Below are 19,457 nucleotides of genomic sequence, written 5' to 3'. Positions count from 1 at the left end.
CTTCCAGCCCAAACCATTCTGTGATTCCATGAAAATGGCTGAAAAAGAGTCAGACAAACCTGCACATAAAGGTGCAGGAAAAAAAAAAAAAAAAAGCTGTTAAAAGTCCTCAAAGGTGCAACTTTCTAGGAGCTCCCTAACTTCTGACTGGCAGAAGCTCAGACTGCTCAGCCAAGGGAAGGACAACTCTGCACCTGCAGTTCCCTTCCTTCCCCCACCCATGGGGTGGCTTCACATGGTGCCTAAGGTGAGGAGATGGGAGCTGGACTTACTTGGTGACTTTGAAAATCCTCAGCAGCCGCAGGGCTCTCAGCACGCTGATGCCAAACGAGGTGCCAGGTTTCACTGCAGCCCAGATGACTTCAAAGATGCTTCCCACAATGACCTGGAAGAGGAGTTCATTTTACAGAAGGGAAAACTTCTGCTTAGTTCCTTGTGGTGCTGCTTGAGAGGCTGGGGGCTAAAGAAGAGTCAAAACTTGGGGCTGTGGTGGTTTTCCGATGATGGTTTCAGTGTAATTTTGCAAAATCGTGAATTATCCAACAACAATATAAGAGAAGTTTGGTTCTAACTTCCTGCAGTCCAATATCTAGAGTGGGATAGGAACAGATGGGAACTTGATGATTTCTTCTCTAGCAAGTGAACTACTACTTCAAAATAGCCTTTATTAGAGGACTTTTTTCACTTCACTGTCTCAGCTGTAAGTGCCACCTGTACAATTACTTCATTTGCCCACCCTGCGTGGTCCAGGCAGCCCCCAGCAACGTGGGGACACCGCCCCATCCTCCTCATCCCATTAGAAAAGCACCATGGCCGCATCCCCAGAGCTGTAGAACATCCAGGTGTTAGCTCCTCAGTAAATTCCCAGAAACTTCTGGCCACTGAGTCTTTGGGAGAGTGAAGAGATCCTAAAAAGCCTCTCGTGTGCAGATCCATCATCTGCCTCGGGTTATTGAAAATAAATTGTCCTCAGTGAAGGGGGTTGGTTTTGTTTCTAATTTTTGCTTGTTTGTCTTAAGGTTGACAGAGCATTAACCTGAAGGGATAAATATTTTTTTCTCTGAAATCCCTTGTTACAAAAAGGACAAAATAATGATGGGCTAAGCACAATCAGAAAGGGCAATTATATCAACACGGGTTACTGTGTAGTTAATAAGAGAGGATGGGCATTTCTCTGCCAATAACCATCATTAGCTGCATTAACCTAGCATTTCAGAGCTTGCACAGACCATGGTCCCATGGCACAAAGCACACCATAAACATGCTATAGCAGCCCCAGGGAGCAGCCGGGCTCTTTGTGCACGGCAGCAGCAGAGCGGTGCTGGGGACCTGCACAGTGCCATGGCCCTCGGCAGCTTGCAAAACATTTCAACAAGCAGAAGCCTGTCTGTATTTGGAAAAACACAGCGGGACCTGCAGCTGCTCTGCAAGAAACATTGTACCCTGGGCTTCAAGGAAACACAGTGGGAAAAGGGGAACACAAAGCGGTTGCTCAGCCAGTCGCTCCTGCTACAAAAGGAAGGAATTAAGATTCTTCTCCCACAGCCTATTCCTCTTGAGAATCCCTCGTGAATCAGCAAAAGCCTTTCCTTAGGCACTCCACACATTACGCTGATCATTAACTTCCCTGGCATCTCAGCAGGGTCTCTTGGGGGCGGTTGCACATGAGACCCCACTGGAACATTTCTCCCAAGACTGATGTTGCTCTGTTTTGCTGTTTCTCTCTTTGCTTTTGAACTGTTCTGTTGGGATGGTTTGTCAGACTAAACTGGTTTCAGATGTTCCAGTGTGGGTGCAGGAGCCAAATTAGTTCTGGGGGGTGGAAGGTGGGTGAGGAGAAAAACACAGACAGAAGTAGGATCCCCGCGGGTTCTCTAAAGGATGGAGAATTAGGAACATATCCACAGCTTTACCTCCTGGGAAACCCTCTGCAAAGCTCATTGCCAGTGCTGTGCTCACTAAAGCATGTCAGAAAGCAGAGAGACCTTGTGGATTTATCTCATATTTATGCCAAGCTCCTGTATCACGTGAGCTTGACTGGCAGATACAAGCTCACCTTGGCGCAAGGAGTGTCCTGGATGCAAGTTTCCACCCCAGCTATCTTACATTAACCAGGTTATTTATGCGCTGGTTTTGTTCTATGGTTGGCTGTGCATTACTGGGCCATGCAGCCAGAAAGGTCTGCACAGCATGTTTCATGGCCCCGATCCACTGTCAGCTGCTAGGGGCACCCGGGGAGCAAAGTCCCACATGGAGGGACTGGGTGCTGCCAAACCAACCTCAGCCTCTTGGACACAGATGTCTCTGGGGTTTGATCTCAAGGTCTGTTCAGCTCCGAGCTTCCACAATGGTGCTGCCAAAAAGAGAGCATGGTAGCTCTACCTGTAGAGCCCGTACTTCAACAATGAATGGATCTGAGTTACAGCTTTCCTGTATTGTGTGTTCAGACTTCTGGGCACTCGTGTCTGAAAAGCGCTGCCTGTGTATCTGGAGGTAACGGCCTTGGAAGGGATGACAGGGAGATGAGCATGAGATGTGTGTTGTTTTTTCATCTTTCAATCACCTCATTTGAATGGGAGAGAGACTCTCGCATTAATCAGAGCACTTACTGGTGCTGATGCTGTGAACAGCCTGTAACTCACTGAGGAAATGAAACCCTCGACTGTCACATTTCTTCAAGAGGGATGATAACCAGGGGAGCCTTAATGTGTTTCCCTGCAGCTAATTTATATGACAACCACTCTCTGGAAAAGACATCCTGTCGGCACCACTTCCCATACCCACTCTGAAATGCCCAGCCCTATTCAATCAGGGGGACCATGCAGCTGAAGCCTACTCACCCCAAAGTCAAAGCAGTTGAATGAGGAATGGAAGTAATTTCTTGGCCCCAGCCCATACATCTTCAAAGACATCTCAGTAAGAAACAGACCCAGAAAAACAAACTCGGCGAAATCTAGGAACCGGAAAAGAGATTAAATTAGTCCACGAGACCTCAGTGGGCAGATCTCTTCATGCAGGGAACAACAGTCGTTTTTCACAGTGCAGAATTCCTCCTGCCAGAAGAAAATCCCTTTGCAATGGCAAACACGACCCTGAGGAGGGTTTCATATATTTCTATATGCACATGAGCTGCATTCAGACTTCAGGAGCTGGGAGGGCAATGTTGCACGTGTACTGTGGGAAGGTTGGTATGAGCGTTAAATAATACTCTAAACCTCTCCGTAAAGGAATTTCAAAAGAGAGTTCTGGATCTAAAATTCCCAAAGGTCTAATTTAATTGCACAGATAACGTTTTGCAAATGCGTGTTTGGGACATTCGTGCCGACGTGAGACGGGCATTTTTGGAAGTGGGGTGTAAGCTTTTATAACGTTCTCTCACGATAAAAATACCTTCTTACCCAACAGAGCTGCTGCCTCTGTGAGCTCAGGCTCAGAGGTGTTGGGTCTGCTGTTAGCACGCAGCCGCTTTGGTTCCTATTACGCCTGCACAACCATAATTCTGGAAGAGCAAGTTCAGTTTCCTCCTGCCTCGCATATCACAGGCAAAAGGCTGCCATGCTTTTGATGGGAAAATGTATCACGTCTGATGAAACAAAGGGCAGGAAGAACATAGTTGGAGTTTTCTATTTCTGTATCAGGTTTTTAGGACTTGAAGCTACAGGAAACGTGTTCGGTGTTGTAAGTTACGCCAGTTGGTGAGTCAAGGAGCAACAGCAACAACGCAATATTATTAAAGAACAAATATTAAAAGGGCAAAAATCCCCTCAATGATTCCAAAATAAACCAAATAGCATACAGCAAACCTCTTCCTGTAGAGAAACGTTGACAGAAAGAGTCAGACTTCAGAAGGCAGAGAGCTGAGGTGTTGCTTAAGCACAGGATTTCTCACATCTGCAGCAGTGCAGATGCTGCAAGGAAGGCTTCTCCTCTAATTCAAGTTTTATGGTTCCAGGAGTTGTAAAGAGATGGTGCCAAGCCTTTCTCAAAGCTGCACGCTGACAGCAAAGTGGCAGTGGATGCACATTGCAACAAGGAATGTTTCAGTTAAGAAATCCCATATCCCATGTGTTTTGTACACCTGGAACGCATGGCTTCAGCCAATGAGTGTGGGGAAAGAGAAGGGAGAGCACGGGGCTCCTTTCAGACGTGGGCTTTGCTCAGTTCTCAGCCTTGCACTTTCCTCCTAAGAGCTTTTGGCCCAGGTTCATCTCACACTGCTGCTTGCCTTGTGCAATTGCTTGAAAAATACAACTTCCATTATCAAAAAGTAAAAAGGGGTTTTACATTTTATATCAAAGAAAGTCATGAAATATCATGGGCATTATGTTAACTGAAATCCAGGAAGCATTAGCTAGATGAGAGAGGTTTTATTAATGCTTCAGCAGGGAGCCTACAAGGGCACTTCTGCCAACATTTGCAGTAAGGGAGGGAACATCATGAGGGCATTAACTACACCATGTAACAGCCTCCTTGAAAGTAGGAGTAATAGCCTTAAAGGAGACTACCAAGGGCAAAGCGTTCAGAGTTGAGGAATAAGATGGCAAAGTATGGGGTGTGCAGACTTCTCAGCCTTTTTCCTACCAACAGGTAGGCTCCGTTGGTTGGATCTCCATGCTCACAGAGCACCAAGATGGCACAGAGATGAAGGGGCAACACCTCTGCCTTCCTTAACGCATGGAACCTGCTAGGAGAAACACCTTCCTGCTACACCGTGCCTCTATACTTCTTCCTGGCAGATAGATCAGTGAGCAAAAAGGTGTTTACAACACAAGCAATCCCAATGGCAATCATCTAATTACATTGACAAAACATCTTACAGTCCAAATGCAGAAGGCAAGGAAGGGACCTGATGAACTAAATCTCAAGCATGACGTGAGTCACCAAAAATATAAGAATACAAAATTGAAACAAAACCAAAAAACGCGTTCAATGGTAACGAATTTCCTTGTACACACACAAAAAAGATTGCAAACAGCAAGAATGTTTAAATTATTAATCGCTGGCCCTGTAAATTAGACATTTACAATGTAGCTTCCAAGCCAGACCCTGAACTTCCACCCTGCACATCCATTCTGCATCCTGTAGACTTTGGAAATGGTAATAAACAGGAGGCAAAACTCCCTTAGCAAAGCAAATGCATCTTCCCTGGGTGAGGAAGAAATGATGCCGCTGCTGTCACCCGTTCTGCCCAATAGCCCAGAGGGAAATCTTGCAGCAGCATTTTATGCTGTTTACAGAGTTGTTCCCTTGCTGAGAAGTTAGCACTTGTGTCTTAGGTTTCATGCTCAGCAGAGCTCAGCATGGTGTTTGTTTGAATGACTTCAATGTAAAGTCCTCCTATCGTGAGGACTGATGTCAAAGCCATGCACTGCAACTGGTGGCCTTGCTGGCAGACCAAACTTAGAATTGTTGCAAGAGATTGTAGAGCAGGCCAACAGAAAGTGCTGCACACAGCCTTCACGTGCTTTTTGTATGTCCCCTTCATAGGGAGTTTCTCATCCTATTTACCCTCCAGACCCAACATTAAGGATTACCTTTCAGGTACACCCAATATTCTTTCACTGAATAATGAATTTCTAGGTAGAATTTTAATTGCAGTTTTCTCTAACAGATCTCAGTGCACTTTGCTAAAATAACAGCAATCATTTCACAAGAAGAGAAAGGAGGAAGGAAAGAAGGATTAATATTCAACCACCCATCCAGTGAAGCATGAACGAAAAAGCCAGTATTACCCAGTGCAGTGTTTCATCATCGGACTGATACATTCTGTGCTCACACACATGCAATTCTAGATTATTATGGGAGAAAATCTGCCAGCAAATGCCCAAAGTAAAACAGAATCAAACAATAATTGATATAAAAACACAGGAAACTCATAATATCCAAGAAACAACTTCCTTCTGTCGCCCTTGAAAGAAGAACCCATCTCATCCTTTCACGGCTGTTGACTTCCATCTGGAGCAGAGCTCAAAACAGGCAGGATAGCTGTATTTCATCACACACCACAGCAGTGCGAGGACAGAGGATGGAGGAGAACGTGAACACAGTGAATTCCTTGGACACAAGGAATTAACTCAGAGTGAATCAGCTTCTACAGCTGACGGATCAGATATGTGATTCCTTCTGATGTGGCCCTGCCCATTTAATTGAAAAAGCAATTTTGTTGTTTGGACCTCCTGGTGTTTGGACCCCACAAGTAATTTAATCTGCCTTAAACAGAAGCATTTTATAATGTAATTTAAGTTAAAAAGTTTGATATTAAGACTCTTATTTAATTTGAAATTTGTACTTTTGGCAAAGGCCATGTTAGTATCTTTTTGCCCCAAACTTTTGAGTTAGAAATTTAGTGGCTCTTTTTTGTCAATCACCAATAGATTAATTCCATTTCTGCCCTGGATCAATCCAAGTCTGGTGTCATTAAGAGCAGGTGTTGAGCCTGCCACTTCTGTTTCCTTTTCTCTTTCTCCTTGTACATTAAACCAACCAGGAGGAGAACCTCAGTGAATTACAACTTCTCCCTCTGACAAGGCAGACGTGAAATGTTCGGCAGACATAAATAAATATGCTCGTTTCAGAAAGCCTTTTCTTTGCAACTGCACATGCTGCATATTTATATCCAGAGGGAGCTGGCTATCTACTTCAAAGGCAAACACAATATCATCAACAAGGCCTAATTGCATCAAACACAGGATTCAACATAGCACAGCACGCTGAGAAGATGTTCTCAGGCCATAATGTCTAAAACACTGTTTTCAAATATTGTACTTATCAGAAAGGAGGCATTATGGAACTCATTTTTAGACAAATTGAGGAGCAAGCTGAAGATCCCTGCAGCATTAGACAGAGAAATCCAGAGAGAGTCGCTTCACTGGGGCAACCATAGGCAAAGAGAAGCCTGGTGAGAATGGTCCCTCCTCCCAAGGGAAAACATACCGATTTAACCCAAAATCCTTCTCACCACAGTTCCTAAAACCTGTCTTGGGGATGCCAAGGAGCTCCACGTCCCTCACCCCTTGGAGGTGCCCAAGGCCAGGCTGGATGGGGCCCTGGGCAGCCTGATCTAGTGGGGGGCAACCAGCCTGTGTCAGGGGTCAGGACTGGATGATCTTTCAGGTCGCTTCCAACCCAATCATTCCATGATTCTGTGATCCCCACTATGTGCCCACATGACAGACTTTATGTTTTGTTGTCCTTACTGATGAAGATGCATCTTTTCTGCAACTAGACCTCAAGTGATGCTTTTCTATGCTACATTATAGAGTTCTTTCCTGCCAGAATTGGTGGAAATAAGTGCAAACAAATGATGATCATGGCATGCTTTATGGGAGACAGCCTTCTACAGAGAACTGAAACTTGTTTAATTGACAGTCCATGCTCTGAGGAACAGCACACGCCATGTACCCATGTGCAGTATTGAGAAAACTTACTGCAACGTGGCACTGAAGTCCTTCCCATACAGGGAAGGAAAACTTCCAATTTAATTTGGAGATAACCATGAGGGCATGAAGTATGTCCTGTTATTCACCGTACCTCAGGAATACCAGAAATTTCTCATCAGGGCGAATAGCCTGCTCTTTCAATAAGACTAAATAAATTCCAAGCCCCTTTGTAAAGTTCCTACTGTTCCCTTTTCAAAGCAACATGGAATATCAAGTGGAGAAAGCTAATCAGAACAATTCAACAGCAGAAAAGTTAAAAAAGAAAAGGCCACGGGAAAAATAAATCAGTGCATACCTGCAAGGTTTTAACCCGCCATTCTTTAAGTAAAATTAATTTGTAATGTAATTAAATGTTCCCCCAGAGGGACAGGCATAATTGAATTAGAGGTGCCTGGTAGAGTTGCAGGGTTTAACAGATCCTCTCAGACTTCACTGCACTCCTATCCCTCTGCCACAGTTCACACAACTCCTCACTGGCCCATTTCTGAGCACCTTCCATGCAACAACCTCATTAGCACTGGCTGCTTCAGTCACTCTGCATCTGATCAGCCAAGCCCTGCTCCTCTGCGGTGAAGTTCCCTCACCATGGATTAACTGTAAAGCCACTCCTAAACTCTGTCACTTGTACAGTTCAAGGATTTTGCCAAGTATTTCCAGAAGCTATTTAAAATCCCCTGGTTTTGTAATACCTTGTTCTGCCTGTACCTAAAGGATTTGTGAACGAATCTTGGGCAGAAGAGCGCTTTCAAGGAGCACTCCTCAAAGGCTGAACTGCAGATAGGCTTGTTCACAAATGTGTTAACCATCCAGGTTAACCAGGATGGCTGTGGTCAGTGTACACAGGAGGGAGAGGAACCAAGCCCAGTCTTAGTACGAAAGCAACAATGAAACAACCAGTTAGTCCACACATGGCCCACTGTAACTTAAGGCATAAAATTCCTTGTACTCAACAATAAATTTTAGATAAGCAGGAACGATTCTGCTACGAAAACAGTAACATCCCCCATGAAGGTGAGAACTCAACAGTAACACTTGCTCTTGGCTAGGTGTTATCATCGAATCCTAGAATGTCTTGCATTGGAAGGGACCTCAAGGATCATACAGATCCAGCCCCTTTCCACGGGCAGGTTTGCCAACCACTGAATCAGGCACCAGATGAGGCTGCCCAGGGCCCCATCCAACCTGATCCCCAGGGATGGAGCACCCACAACTTCTCTGGGCAAGAGCATCCTATCATCAAGAAATTGAAGTTTGCCACCCACATTTTTCTGAATGTAATTTGCAAACTTGATGTTAGGGGAATTTCACAGCTCCTAAAAGATGGATCTACCCTGGTCCCTGATTCCAGGCACAACACAATTACAACACTCCCTTCTTCTTGTCTGCAGCTGAGGTCGGTTGGGAACCTAATTAATGGCTGCTGTACCAAATACAATTCCCACCTGGAGGGAATTTCATTATAATCAACACAAGCAACTCTTTCAGCTCCCAGATGAACATTAAGCAGAAGTTGCTGGCTCACAACTTTCTTAATGTCCTCTTAGAAATGTTACTGTGTAAGGTGTTCCCAAAAGAGAGTTTGGAAATCTGTATTCTTCCTTTCTAAGTTGAAAGACTTAAAGTGTTACTTTTTTCCAGATATTTAGTCCTAATTCAAGAGGAAATCCTAAGCTTCACACTGCTAATTACTCTGCCAATCTAGCTTTCCAATGTTAAATTTGGGCAATGAATAAGCAAGACTGATTTCTCTGTGTGGTCTGTCTTTTCAGTCTAAATCTTGCAAGAGAAATAGTTGAAAGGAGCTTCTGTCCTTCTTATGCATTTCATTATAACTTCAGTTACCTGTCGGTATTAAATATTTCAGCAAACATTAATAGGGTGTTTTTTGAAGTCAGAGCAGCTAGTATTCCTGACCCCTTAGGTCTACAAAAGAAAAACTTCAAAAGTTTGCTTCTTTACAATAATGCAAGACCTGAAGATCTGGGTCTAGAAATATTTGAATATGTAATTTATATAGAAATCAATGAAAATTAGGTAGATAAGTAACTTTAATGATCTAAGCCACAGTTATTAAGTTAGACTGTTTGAAATATTTTTTTCCCCACTTCTTTTTTCTTGCTTTAGAAGTCTTACTCAAATTCTGAACTTCCCCATCTGAATAAAGATGTGTTTTTGGCTGTTTGATAGACTCAGTGATGGCTGATGTTATAGCTCTGTCTTCCAGAAACAAACCTTCCATCCCCTGCCTTCCAAAGGCAAAGCTTGTGGAGTCCCACACTTAGTGTTATCGTGATCCTATACATTCAAACAAGTTTTCCAGCCCCAGTAGTCACAGCCTGCAATCTTCATTAAAATAAAAGCTCTATCCACATTATTCCATTTTTTTTTTTAACAAAAGGCTTCATGAGCCACTCTGCTGCCTCAGCGTAACACCATGACGTGTACGGGCACTGGTTGCAGAAAGCTGCATTGATTGAATTTTTTATCGCGAGACAGAACAATGGGCAATTAAAAAATAACAAATCATACTTCAAAAGAACCTATCAACCATCTGAAGCCTTAAACTGGCAGGTGACCCCAGGAAACAAGCTAAAATATAGCTTTTCTACAAGAGTAATAAATCCACTCCGTGATGTCATTTCTATCACTACTCCATGTATCTTCACGAAAGGCTTCCTGACGTTTATCCGTTTATTTAAGGAAGACACGATTATCAAAAAAGCTCTTCCATAAATTTGCAGCCTGTTAAGGAATACGCAAGTAATTGCTAAAAGTGCTATAAATTAGCATATAATTCTGTATAGTCATACAGACGTTTTCTCCTCCCAAGTAGCCTTGGTGATGGCACATACGGTTATCCCAGCACTGACAGAGCTTTGGGTTTGTCCACAGCAGGAACACCCATGGATGCAGATCAGCTGCAAAGTGGCACAAATTCTGCAGTTCCTCCTACAGAACAAACCCTTCTCTGACATCACCAGATTAACACGTGGTTGAATCTGGAGTTTCAGGTAAGGTGTCATCTCAAACCATGAGATGAGACTACTGATGTAGTCTATTTCTGAAAGACTCAATGAATACATGACTCAATGAAATATGACTCAGTGAACCTACTAGAGCAATTCATTAATGCATTTGCGACCCTGCTCCTAGGGAGACCTAGGAAGCCACAAAGAGAGCTCACGAGGATGCGACATCAGTGCTGTGAGTAGCCAAAACACAAGACCCAGAGGAAAGGTGCAGAAGAAGCCCCTGGTACTCACACAGCGCCGTGGTGAGTTTCTCTGGCTGATCGTAGTGCACCATCGCGACGCAGAGCGTGTTGAGGGCAACCACGCAGAGCACGATCCAGTAGAAGCTCTGAGCTTTCACCATGCGCCGGATGAAGAAGCGGAACATTTTCTCTTTCCTCCTGAAGTAGGATGAGCTCTCGTTCTTCCCACTCTTCAAACTGGCACGGGCAAAAGGAGACCCTGGGCAGTGGGGCACAGAAAGAAGAGTCACCACAGCACATGCAGGCAGGAGAAAGGCCAGAGGATGCCCACGGGCACACGGACCGACTCCCAAGCACCAGGCTGAGCACAAAGCTGGGCACACCGAGAATGGACTGAGCATGGGCATCTCGCTTGCAATGACATTGCGAGGGATGAAGGCTGAGATTTTAGAACTTCATGGCTTAATACCCAGTTCCATCATCAGTAGGAACTGGGCTCCCAACTCCCTGGAGCTATCCTGAATATCCCAGCTGAACTCATTACCTTCAGGATCCCAACTGACTGCGGTAACAACGTGTTGCGCATGGTGGTGTTTGTGGATGGAGCACATCCCCTTGGAGCTGTGCAGCTGGCAATAGGTCCCTACATCCCCACTCAGAGCATCAGGCACAGCCAAGCCCTTACTACCAAACTGAGTCTCCTTATTTTACTCCGACTTCATGTCTCCCTGCAGCAGAGGGCTTAATCTGCCTCCATGCATCATGTTTTGGGCACAGCTACTCATTTGTATCCATTCCACCTTTATCAGCTACATTTCAAGTCTGCTCTGAAACCTTGGAAGAAAATCAAATGTTTTAATAATAGCAAGCTGACAGAAGAAACAATTCCTAATGTAAGCTCTCCCCCCGAGGTAGAAGCACTGTTGAAAGGAGTGATGGAAAGGCAATCTCCGGTCAGCGCTGAGCACGTGCATCCGTGGGAGTTCTTCAGCAACAGCTACAGGCACTGCTGCAAGCAGGGTAAATGGTGATGGCCGTGGGCTGTCTGCTACCTGCTTCACGCTGTGCTCACACTCCTCTGATTGCAAACCTTGTTTCTAGGTGGCTCGAGGCAAGGCAGCGTGCTGTTGGCCTTTGCTGTCATCCGCTGTTGCCTCCCAGTGATAGGACTGGCCAGGACACACACTGCCCTGCATGGACCAAGCACTGTGACAGCAGGTGACCCACACGGGCTCTCCTTGGAGATGGCTGAGTTACACGAACAAAATGTTCTGGCTGTGGCAGCCAAGTGATCTGAGTGTGCTCGTCGGCATTTCAACACCTCCAATCACGGAAGGGGTGAGGATCTCACCCTGTGTCATCTTGCAGTAACACCAAACACCGCAGTCGTAGATGGGTGGTGACAGCAGGGTGTTCTTCCCAGGAGCGTGCCACACCACCTCCCTACCAGCAAGCTCCATGCTTCTCTGCACAGCTCTGGCCATCCACCAACACGCCAAGTTCAGGCTGCCCCTGGCTGAGTTACAAACTAACTCCTTGCTGGAAAGCTCAGTGGGCTGTTGTCCTATTAGTTTGATAATCTTTCCTTTGGCGGTGTGAAAACTAACAGTAGTAGTGCCCATCTGATGTTTTAAGGCAATAAAATGAACTACAGGTTAAGAAATTTTACTCAGCCTCAGTGAGGCTGCACGTTGAGTACTGTGCTCAGTGTTGGGCTGCTCAGTGCAGGAAAGATGTCAGGGCCATGGAAGGTGTCCAGAGATGGGCAACAGAGCTGTGAGGGGTCTGGAGCACAAGTGTGATGGGGAGCGGCTGAGGGAACTGGGATGGAGAAGAGGAGGCACAGGGGAAACCTTATTGCTCTCAACAACTCTCTGAAAGGAGGTTGTGGTGAGGTGGGGGGTCAGCCTCTTCTCCCAGGTGACAGCAGTAGGATGAGAGGAAATGGCCTCAGGTTGTGCCAAGGGAGGTTCAGGCTGGGTATTAGGAAACATCTCTTACAAGAAAGAGCAGTTGGCCATTGGCACAGGCTGCCCAGGGAGTGGTGGAATCACCATCCCTGGAGGTGTTCCAGGACCGTGGAGATGTGGCACTGAGGGACGTGATCAGTGGGCACGGTGGCAATGGGTTGGGGTTGGACTTGATGATCTTAGAGGTCTCTTCCAACCTTAATGATTCTATGATTCTGTCTTCCAGGAAAGAACAGCAGCCCACATTCTGTATTTAAATTGATTTAAATGTGGAAAACATCCTCTTTTCTAGAGATGGCTCTTGCACAGCAAGGAGGGTGAGGAGCCAGCATTGACTGCTGCAGGCTGGTTAGTGCAGAGAAAAGTCAAAGAGACAGGAGAAAATGAAAGAATAAATCTTAAGAATAACTCCAGAGAACACACTGGGAAGTGTTTACCGCTATCGAGCTTTATAATGCAATTATAAGGCTCATTGAGGTACTTGTGTTTGAATTAAAGTGCAACGTATGCAGGCAACAGCCAGCAAGAGACCTGTCAGCATCTCTGCCCCTCTGGTCTGCATCACTTTGCACTCAGTAATTGCATTGTTAGTTCTTCCACAGTCCTTATGCTCTCATCAGCAAGACACGATAGCACACGGAAACCATCCAAAAAAAACTTTGCTCAAAAACATATTCTTCATGCATAATCACCCATATGATCTGATTGTTTATGTTATGAAGTTTCACCCTTTCCAGAGGCTGCAGAAGGATCTGCTTGCTTTATCCACTTCTTTTTCGACTTGTTCCATGAATCAGAATCAAACCCACTTTTCCCCAGTGGATGAACCACTTGCAGGAGGTGGAAAGCACTGCTGTTATTTTCCCTGCCATATGCTCCCGAGACAGTTCCCAGCTCTGCACCAGATTATGCACGAGCCCAGATGCTCCATCATCCTCTGCCACCTGAAAGGCTGAACGGAGAGATCTGTTTGTGTGGCATGGGTACCCAGCGCCTGGAGGGACTTGGATGTGAATGCAAAGATCTCATAATGATTGCAGCCATAAACAAATGTTCCAGAAATGACCATTGCTTATTATCCATGCAGGGATACGAGCAGCTCAGAAAGAAAATGAAACAAAAACCACACACGGCTGCTGCAGTTTTGCCTTCCTTCATCAGCATCTCTCATAGGATTGTCAGCAGTTTCGCCACAACACCCTGTGGCAGTTCAGCAGAGGGTGATGGTGTCAGGAACACACAGAGCAATGCTCATTTGCAGCGAACAGGTTTTCATTTAAGCAGGGGAAAAAAAAATCCAGCAGCAGCTGTAATCTTCTAAAAGGTTAATGCCAAATTTCCAAAGAGCATTTGAGGCACTCATGCTTGCAAGCATAGATGGACACGTACTCTCAAGTGTACTGTTTGTGCTGCTACCCTTATGCATCCAGGATTTGCTGCTTTGTGGTATCTGGGGTGCCAAGACATTTCTTTGGAAGATAATGAGAACATCTGCTACTTCAGCAGCAAAACAAAATACAGACTCAAAGAACAGGGAGAGGAGTAAGCAGGAGTAAGCAAAACAACTCCAAAGCAGGCAGGGAGATGTCTCTCCAGCCAGCAAGGAAAAGCCACAACTGACAGATGCCCACAGAGCTCCCCTTCTCTGGGGCACTGGGAGCTCCCATTAGCCATTGGCCTCCCCTGGCAGTGCCTGATGGGACCTGGCGCCCCAGTAATTGCAGGACAAGTAGGATCACTGGAGCCTGACACAGCTGTGTTCTCTGGAGCTGAAGCGTTTTGGATAGGACAAGAAGTTTTGCTAGAACAAAAGTTCCTCAAGTTGTGTCAGGGGAGGTTCAGGTTGGGTATTAGGAAAGATTTCTTCTCAGAAAGAGTGGTAACACACTGGCACAGGCCGCACAGGGAGTGGTGCAGTCACCCGTCCCTGGAGGTGTTCCAGGACCATGGAGATGTGGCACTGAGGGATGTGGTCAGTGGGCATGGTGGGGATGGACTTGGTGATCTTAGAGGTCATTCCAACCTTAATGATTCTGTGATTCTATACCAAATTTGCAGCAGCAACGGCAGACTTCGCAGGATGCCACCCTCTGCATTGGAGGTGTGTGGGCAATCACGTGGTTGTGCATCACCATATCTGGCCTTAGAAACTGGAAAACTCAATGAGAACCCTTCCTAAGGCAAGAACGAGGAAATGTGGGCCACTGTTGGGCATCTCCCAGGGCCCATTCTCTTGGCCAAACCATGCACTGCACTGTAGTGGCAGATGTGACTAAAAGTCTGTCCACTTCCTCTACTCACCACAACAGCTGAGGCTTAGTGGGAATGTTTGACATATTTGGGTTTCATTAGCATAAACGAGCATGTTCTGAGCAGAGCCGTGGGGTGCCCTGCACAGCATGGTGTCTCCAGGCATTTGGGCTCTACTGGAGGTGCAGCATGCAATAGCAGGGCAGCGAGGGGAGTGGGTGAATCTGCAATGCCTTTGGCTTTGGCAAACTGAGTAATTTCCCTTCTGGAGCAAAGGAGCCGCTCGGAAGAAACAGGACATGAACGTGTTTAGTTGAAGGTCTAAACCTGGGGGAATGCGAAGCCAGTACTCACCAACGGAGCAAATGTCTGTGAAATGGTCCTCACCTTCTTCAGCATGAATCAGGTCGTTTTTGCTCTTCTTTATTGCAGCTCTTTTCAACACTGTGTATAAATTAAAGAGAAAACACCCTGTGAGCTGTCAGAGTGGGTTCTCTCTCCCCCTCCCTTCTCTCTCTCCATGACCAGCACTTACTGCCCAACACCAGCTTCAAGCTCTCGCACAAGGGCAAGCTGGAGCAAATCGGCCAACCCACAGCCTTGCAGGGCCTCTGCATGCCTCGATGGCAGGGCACTTTTTCACTTAACCTTCTAGATCCTGAAGGCTTGCCAGGCACAGTTCTGCATGCTTACACAGAAGCAAGAGTATGTCACTGCAGCTGCTGGACCTTTTAGCGCAGCAGAAAGGCTGGGCAGGGTCACTGAACCTCCCTGAGCCCCCATGGGTCATGAGATGAGTGCTTCCATCCATTAAAAACATTAATGCTGTTTACAGTGTGCACCATTAAGAAGTTAGCATTTACAGGGCTTGGGTACAGCTTACCGCAGAGCGATGCCTTAAGCAGCGAAAACACTATGGTGAAAGCAACTGCTGCAAATCAGTGCACGCGCTCTTAATAGCACCCACTGCACAACCCCTTCCCTCTGGGAACGTCCTAGCTCTTTGAGAACACACTTTGTTCAACAGCATCTTTTGTCGGGAGGGTAAACATCGCTGCATCGTTTTACACGAAGGAAGGAGAACCGCAGCCCGAGGCTGGGAGAGGTCTGCACTGCTCACCCAGCACACACGGGGAAATGCAGGATGCTGGGCCCGCCACCACCTACCTGCAAACCTCGAGAACTAGCAGAGAAAAAATATGTTGACACGGTTTTGTCACAGCTTCAAGACATACAGGAACTAAGCACCGCTTGCTATCAGCAGTAAGACACCCCACGGTGTGGTGATACAGACTGGTCAGGAGGCACACACAGCAAGCCCATGCACTCCACAGAGACTGACATGGGGGTGGGTTCGTATGAGAAGACCCCCTCGCACTACATCACTTTCCCTGCCTTGCAGATGGATTCGTTCCTCCACAAATTAGTGCTCATGTCACCTCAAGGGAGCCCCCAGAACACCTCCCAGGTTCAGAGGCTCAAAGAAGAGAGAATGCTCTCCACCTGCAGCTGTGACCTGGATGTAATTTTTGCAGATAACCTCTTCTTTCTCTCCCCACCCAGTAGTAGGGCTGGACCCTCAGTCCCAGCAACACCAGCCTTAGTCTCCTTCAGGCTGCATCTCTCCCAGTAAACTCCAGTGTGTCCAGGGCCATCCCCAGCAGTAGAACATAACCAACCCCAGGAGTAAAGTTTTAGAGCGCTCCTTGGCATGAAATGAATACCTTCTCCTTTATCTTATTCCCCCCTCAAAAAAGCTCTAAATTTAGCAATTAGAGTATACCACCGAATCATAGAATGGCTTGGGTTGGAAGGGACCTCAAAGATCATCTAGTTCCAACCCCCCTGCTGTGGGCAGGGTTGCCAACTGCTAGATCAGGCACCAGATCAGGCTGCCCAGGGTCCCATCCAGCCTAGCCTTGAACAGTTCTAGGGATGGGTCAGCCACAACCTCTCTGGGCAGCCTGTGCCAGCACCTCACCACCCTCTGTGAAAAACTTCCCCTTGACATCTAATCTACATCTCCCCTCCTTTAGTTTAAAACCATTCCCCATCGCTACAGGTACTTTGGATGCAACATTCCCATGTTGGAGGCTGAGACCATTTACCAGCAGAGAGGAGGGCTGCTCCATATAGGTTGCCTTCGAGGCTGGGAACATCGTTTTAAGCAGGGATGGAGCCTCGGTGTACCTCTGTATTCTATGGCCTGCACCCACCTCTAGCGTGCTCACAGCACTCAACTCTTCAGCTCTTCCAGACGCTCATTGCAGCTCGAGACCACAAGCCCTGGCTATACTCACACACCACTGCACACATGCACACACACACAGAGATTTGCCAAGTGCACCTCAGCCCTGACCTCCTTCCAGCCCCAGGTCCTCCCGAGTCCAGGTCACGCAGCCAAGCCAGCGGCCGGGCATGGGTTGCACCGGGAACCACCGAGCTCAGAGCAAGGAGACAAAGCAGGTGGGAAGCATCGCTGGTGACCTGGGTGCTCGGGGCGAGGGGGACGCGCTGCCCCACTTGTGCCACCTGAGCCCCTGATGATTTGCAATCCACTCACTGTTGTAGCTGCTGCCGCTGCTAGTCTCTGCCGGTGCCGTGCCTTGTTGAATCGGCCCTTCCGAGGCGGCCCTCCCTGACAGTGAATGGGAGGAGAAAAAAAAAGAGGGGGGAAAGGGAGGGGAGGGGAAAGGAGGAGACATGGGAGGACGAAAGATGGTCAGAAAAGGGAGAGGGAAGAATCTTTAACTGAACTTTGACTGTCGCACCCTAAGAGCTCATCGGTCTCGAGGCACGGGGAGAGCGGTCCCCACGTCCTCACTGCACTGTGTCCAAAGCTCCAGCCGGCCTGACAGCTAGGGTCGCATGTTGGAAGATAGGATCACCACACCCTGTTATGTCTTACTGCTTACAAGTAACAGGGGTCTTAGTCTCTTTGTCACATCCGTTGGAAACCTCGGTTCAGAGCCCTGCCTTCTCTTGGTCAATGTATTTCTCTTCTGGCATCGCCTTGCAGCATATCCCCAGGCACAGCCGCCTCTGCTTGGGGCAGGTGCCCCCACCACACTGCGGGCCCCCAGGCAGTGCAGGGCCCGACTGACCCCAAGGGCAGATCCCATCCCAGAGTGGTGTCACATAACTGCTCATCATTCACCTGCAACCTCAAAAAGGCCCGGTACGGGAAAAGGGACTCTTTAGCCCGACTTATTCCAAGTGCATGCAAGAGCGTGTTCCTCACACCCTCCTGGTTGCAGCAGAAAGCCATGTCAGCATACAGCAGGTGAACCTCTTGTGTTGCGGGAGGAAAACCACACAGCAAAACGACCTACCGTCCAGAGGAGATTTCTCTTCCGCGTTCTTGTCTTCCTCGGCCAGCATGACCTCCTCTGTAAGAAGAAAAACATCCAGGCTCAACCTCAGATGCATCACATCCCCACTCTAAAAGCAGCTGAGCCGGGTGCAGCAGACCTCTGCCTCAGCTGCCGCCAGCCTTATCCCGTTGTATTACCGAGTTACACCAAGCCTGGGGAGGAAGGACGGTTTGCAGAGCGTTTTTTGTTACCCTGTACCCTTCTTGCGCAGGGAAGGAGGTTAGACAAACTGCCTACAGCATTCCTCTATGATCTCCTTCTTCGGAATGAGCCATGCACTCCAGTTTCTTCACCAAGCTACCACCCACAAAGGATTTCTGTAGAGCAAGAACCCTTCTCCAGCCCCAAGCAAAGCCAAAGCCAGAGGAGGGTCCCTCTTGCCCATCAATATTGGAGACACCAAGGAGTGAAAGATGTTTTATGGCCATTACCACAATTATGTCTCCATCAATAAGAGCAGGACTTAACCTAGGGAGAAAGGATCCATGTCTCACAGCACAGGGTAACACAAGTGGGGCTGTGCCACACTTCAGCTGTGTCACATCGCAGGGAACAAAAGTCACCAAACAGCCATCGGATCAAATCTTTGTCAAAATAAAATCAATGTCAAGATTGCCATAGCGGAGTTCAGGCTAGTACAGTTCAAAGTGCAACACACGAGAGATGCCACCGTTGGTTTTCCATTCCTGTATAGTCTCCAAAATACAAGTTTATACTTTCCAACAGTACGAGAATTCAAAGAGCACTGAAAAAAGACCCACCGCCCCTCAATCAGAAATGACTCATTTCTATCTGCATGAAGAACGACCAAATTTCCCAAGGTTTCACAATGCAAATGTCATCGCCCAAGTCAGCCTGCAGCACACACCACACACTGCACCAACACTTGAAACCTCACAGTTCATATGGTCTGAACTGCAGATTTTAGCTTGCTGCTGTAAAATTATGTAAGGGTTTTCTAAAGGACAATCTGAAGTGTACAAAATATTGAATTGGCAGCTGGTTAACTGTATGCTTCCTTGTATTATTAAAAGTGACAAATTCTTCCATGTTTGGCAGAGACGTAATTTAGGATCTTACTAAGAGATCTGACACTGCACTCCTACAAAACTTTACCCAAAATCCCATTTAAACCAGCCTAGATGGAAGGCTAACTACAAAAATAACAGCAAACCACAGCCAAACATCAAAGTGTGAAGCTGAAAGAGCT

At 46.9% G+C, this 19,457-nt stretch overlaps 1 protein-coding gene across 1 annotated transcript in view; it reads right to left on the bottom strand.

Annotated features, from left to right (window-relative positions):
• Positions 1-19,457, bottom strand: part of CACNA1B (calcium voltage-gated channel subunit alpha1 B) — a 266,954-nt gene that overhangs the window by 106,711 nt on the left and 140,786 nt on the right. Inside the window, exons 9-14 of the mRNA XM_021414263.1 lie at positions 18,206-18,262; positions 17,437-17,511; positions 15,228-15,317; positions 10,703-10,912; positions 2,841-2,953; positions 273-385 (exon numbers count right to left, since the gene is read on the bottom strand). Coding sequence (XP_021269938.1) covers positions 273-385; positions 2,841-2,953; positions 10,703-10,912; positions 15,228-15,317; positions 17,437-17,511; positions 18,206-18,262 — 658 coding nt within the window. The remainder of the gene's footprint in view (positions 1-272; positions 386-2,840; positions 2,954-10,702; positions 10,913-15,227; positions 15,318-17,436; positions 17,512-18,205; positions 18,263-19,457) is intronic.

The sequence above is a fragment of the Numida meleagris genome, chromosome 16, assembly GCF_002078875.1.
Source record: "Numida meleagris isolate 19003 breed g44 Domestic line chromosome 16, NumMel1.0, whole genome shotgun sequence".
In the NCBI taxonomy this organism is placed as follows: domain Eukaryota; kingdom Metazoa; phylum Chordata; class Aves; order Galliformes; family Numididae; genus Numida; species Numida meleagris.
This window is presented reverse-complemented; position numbering and strand designations above follow the sequence as displayed.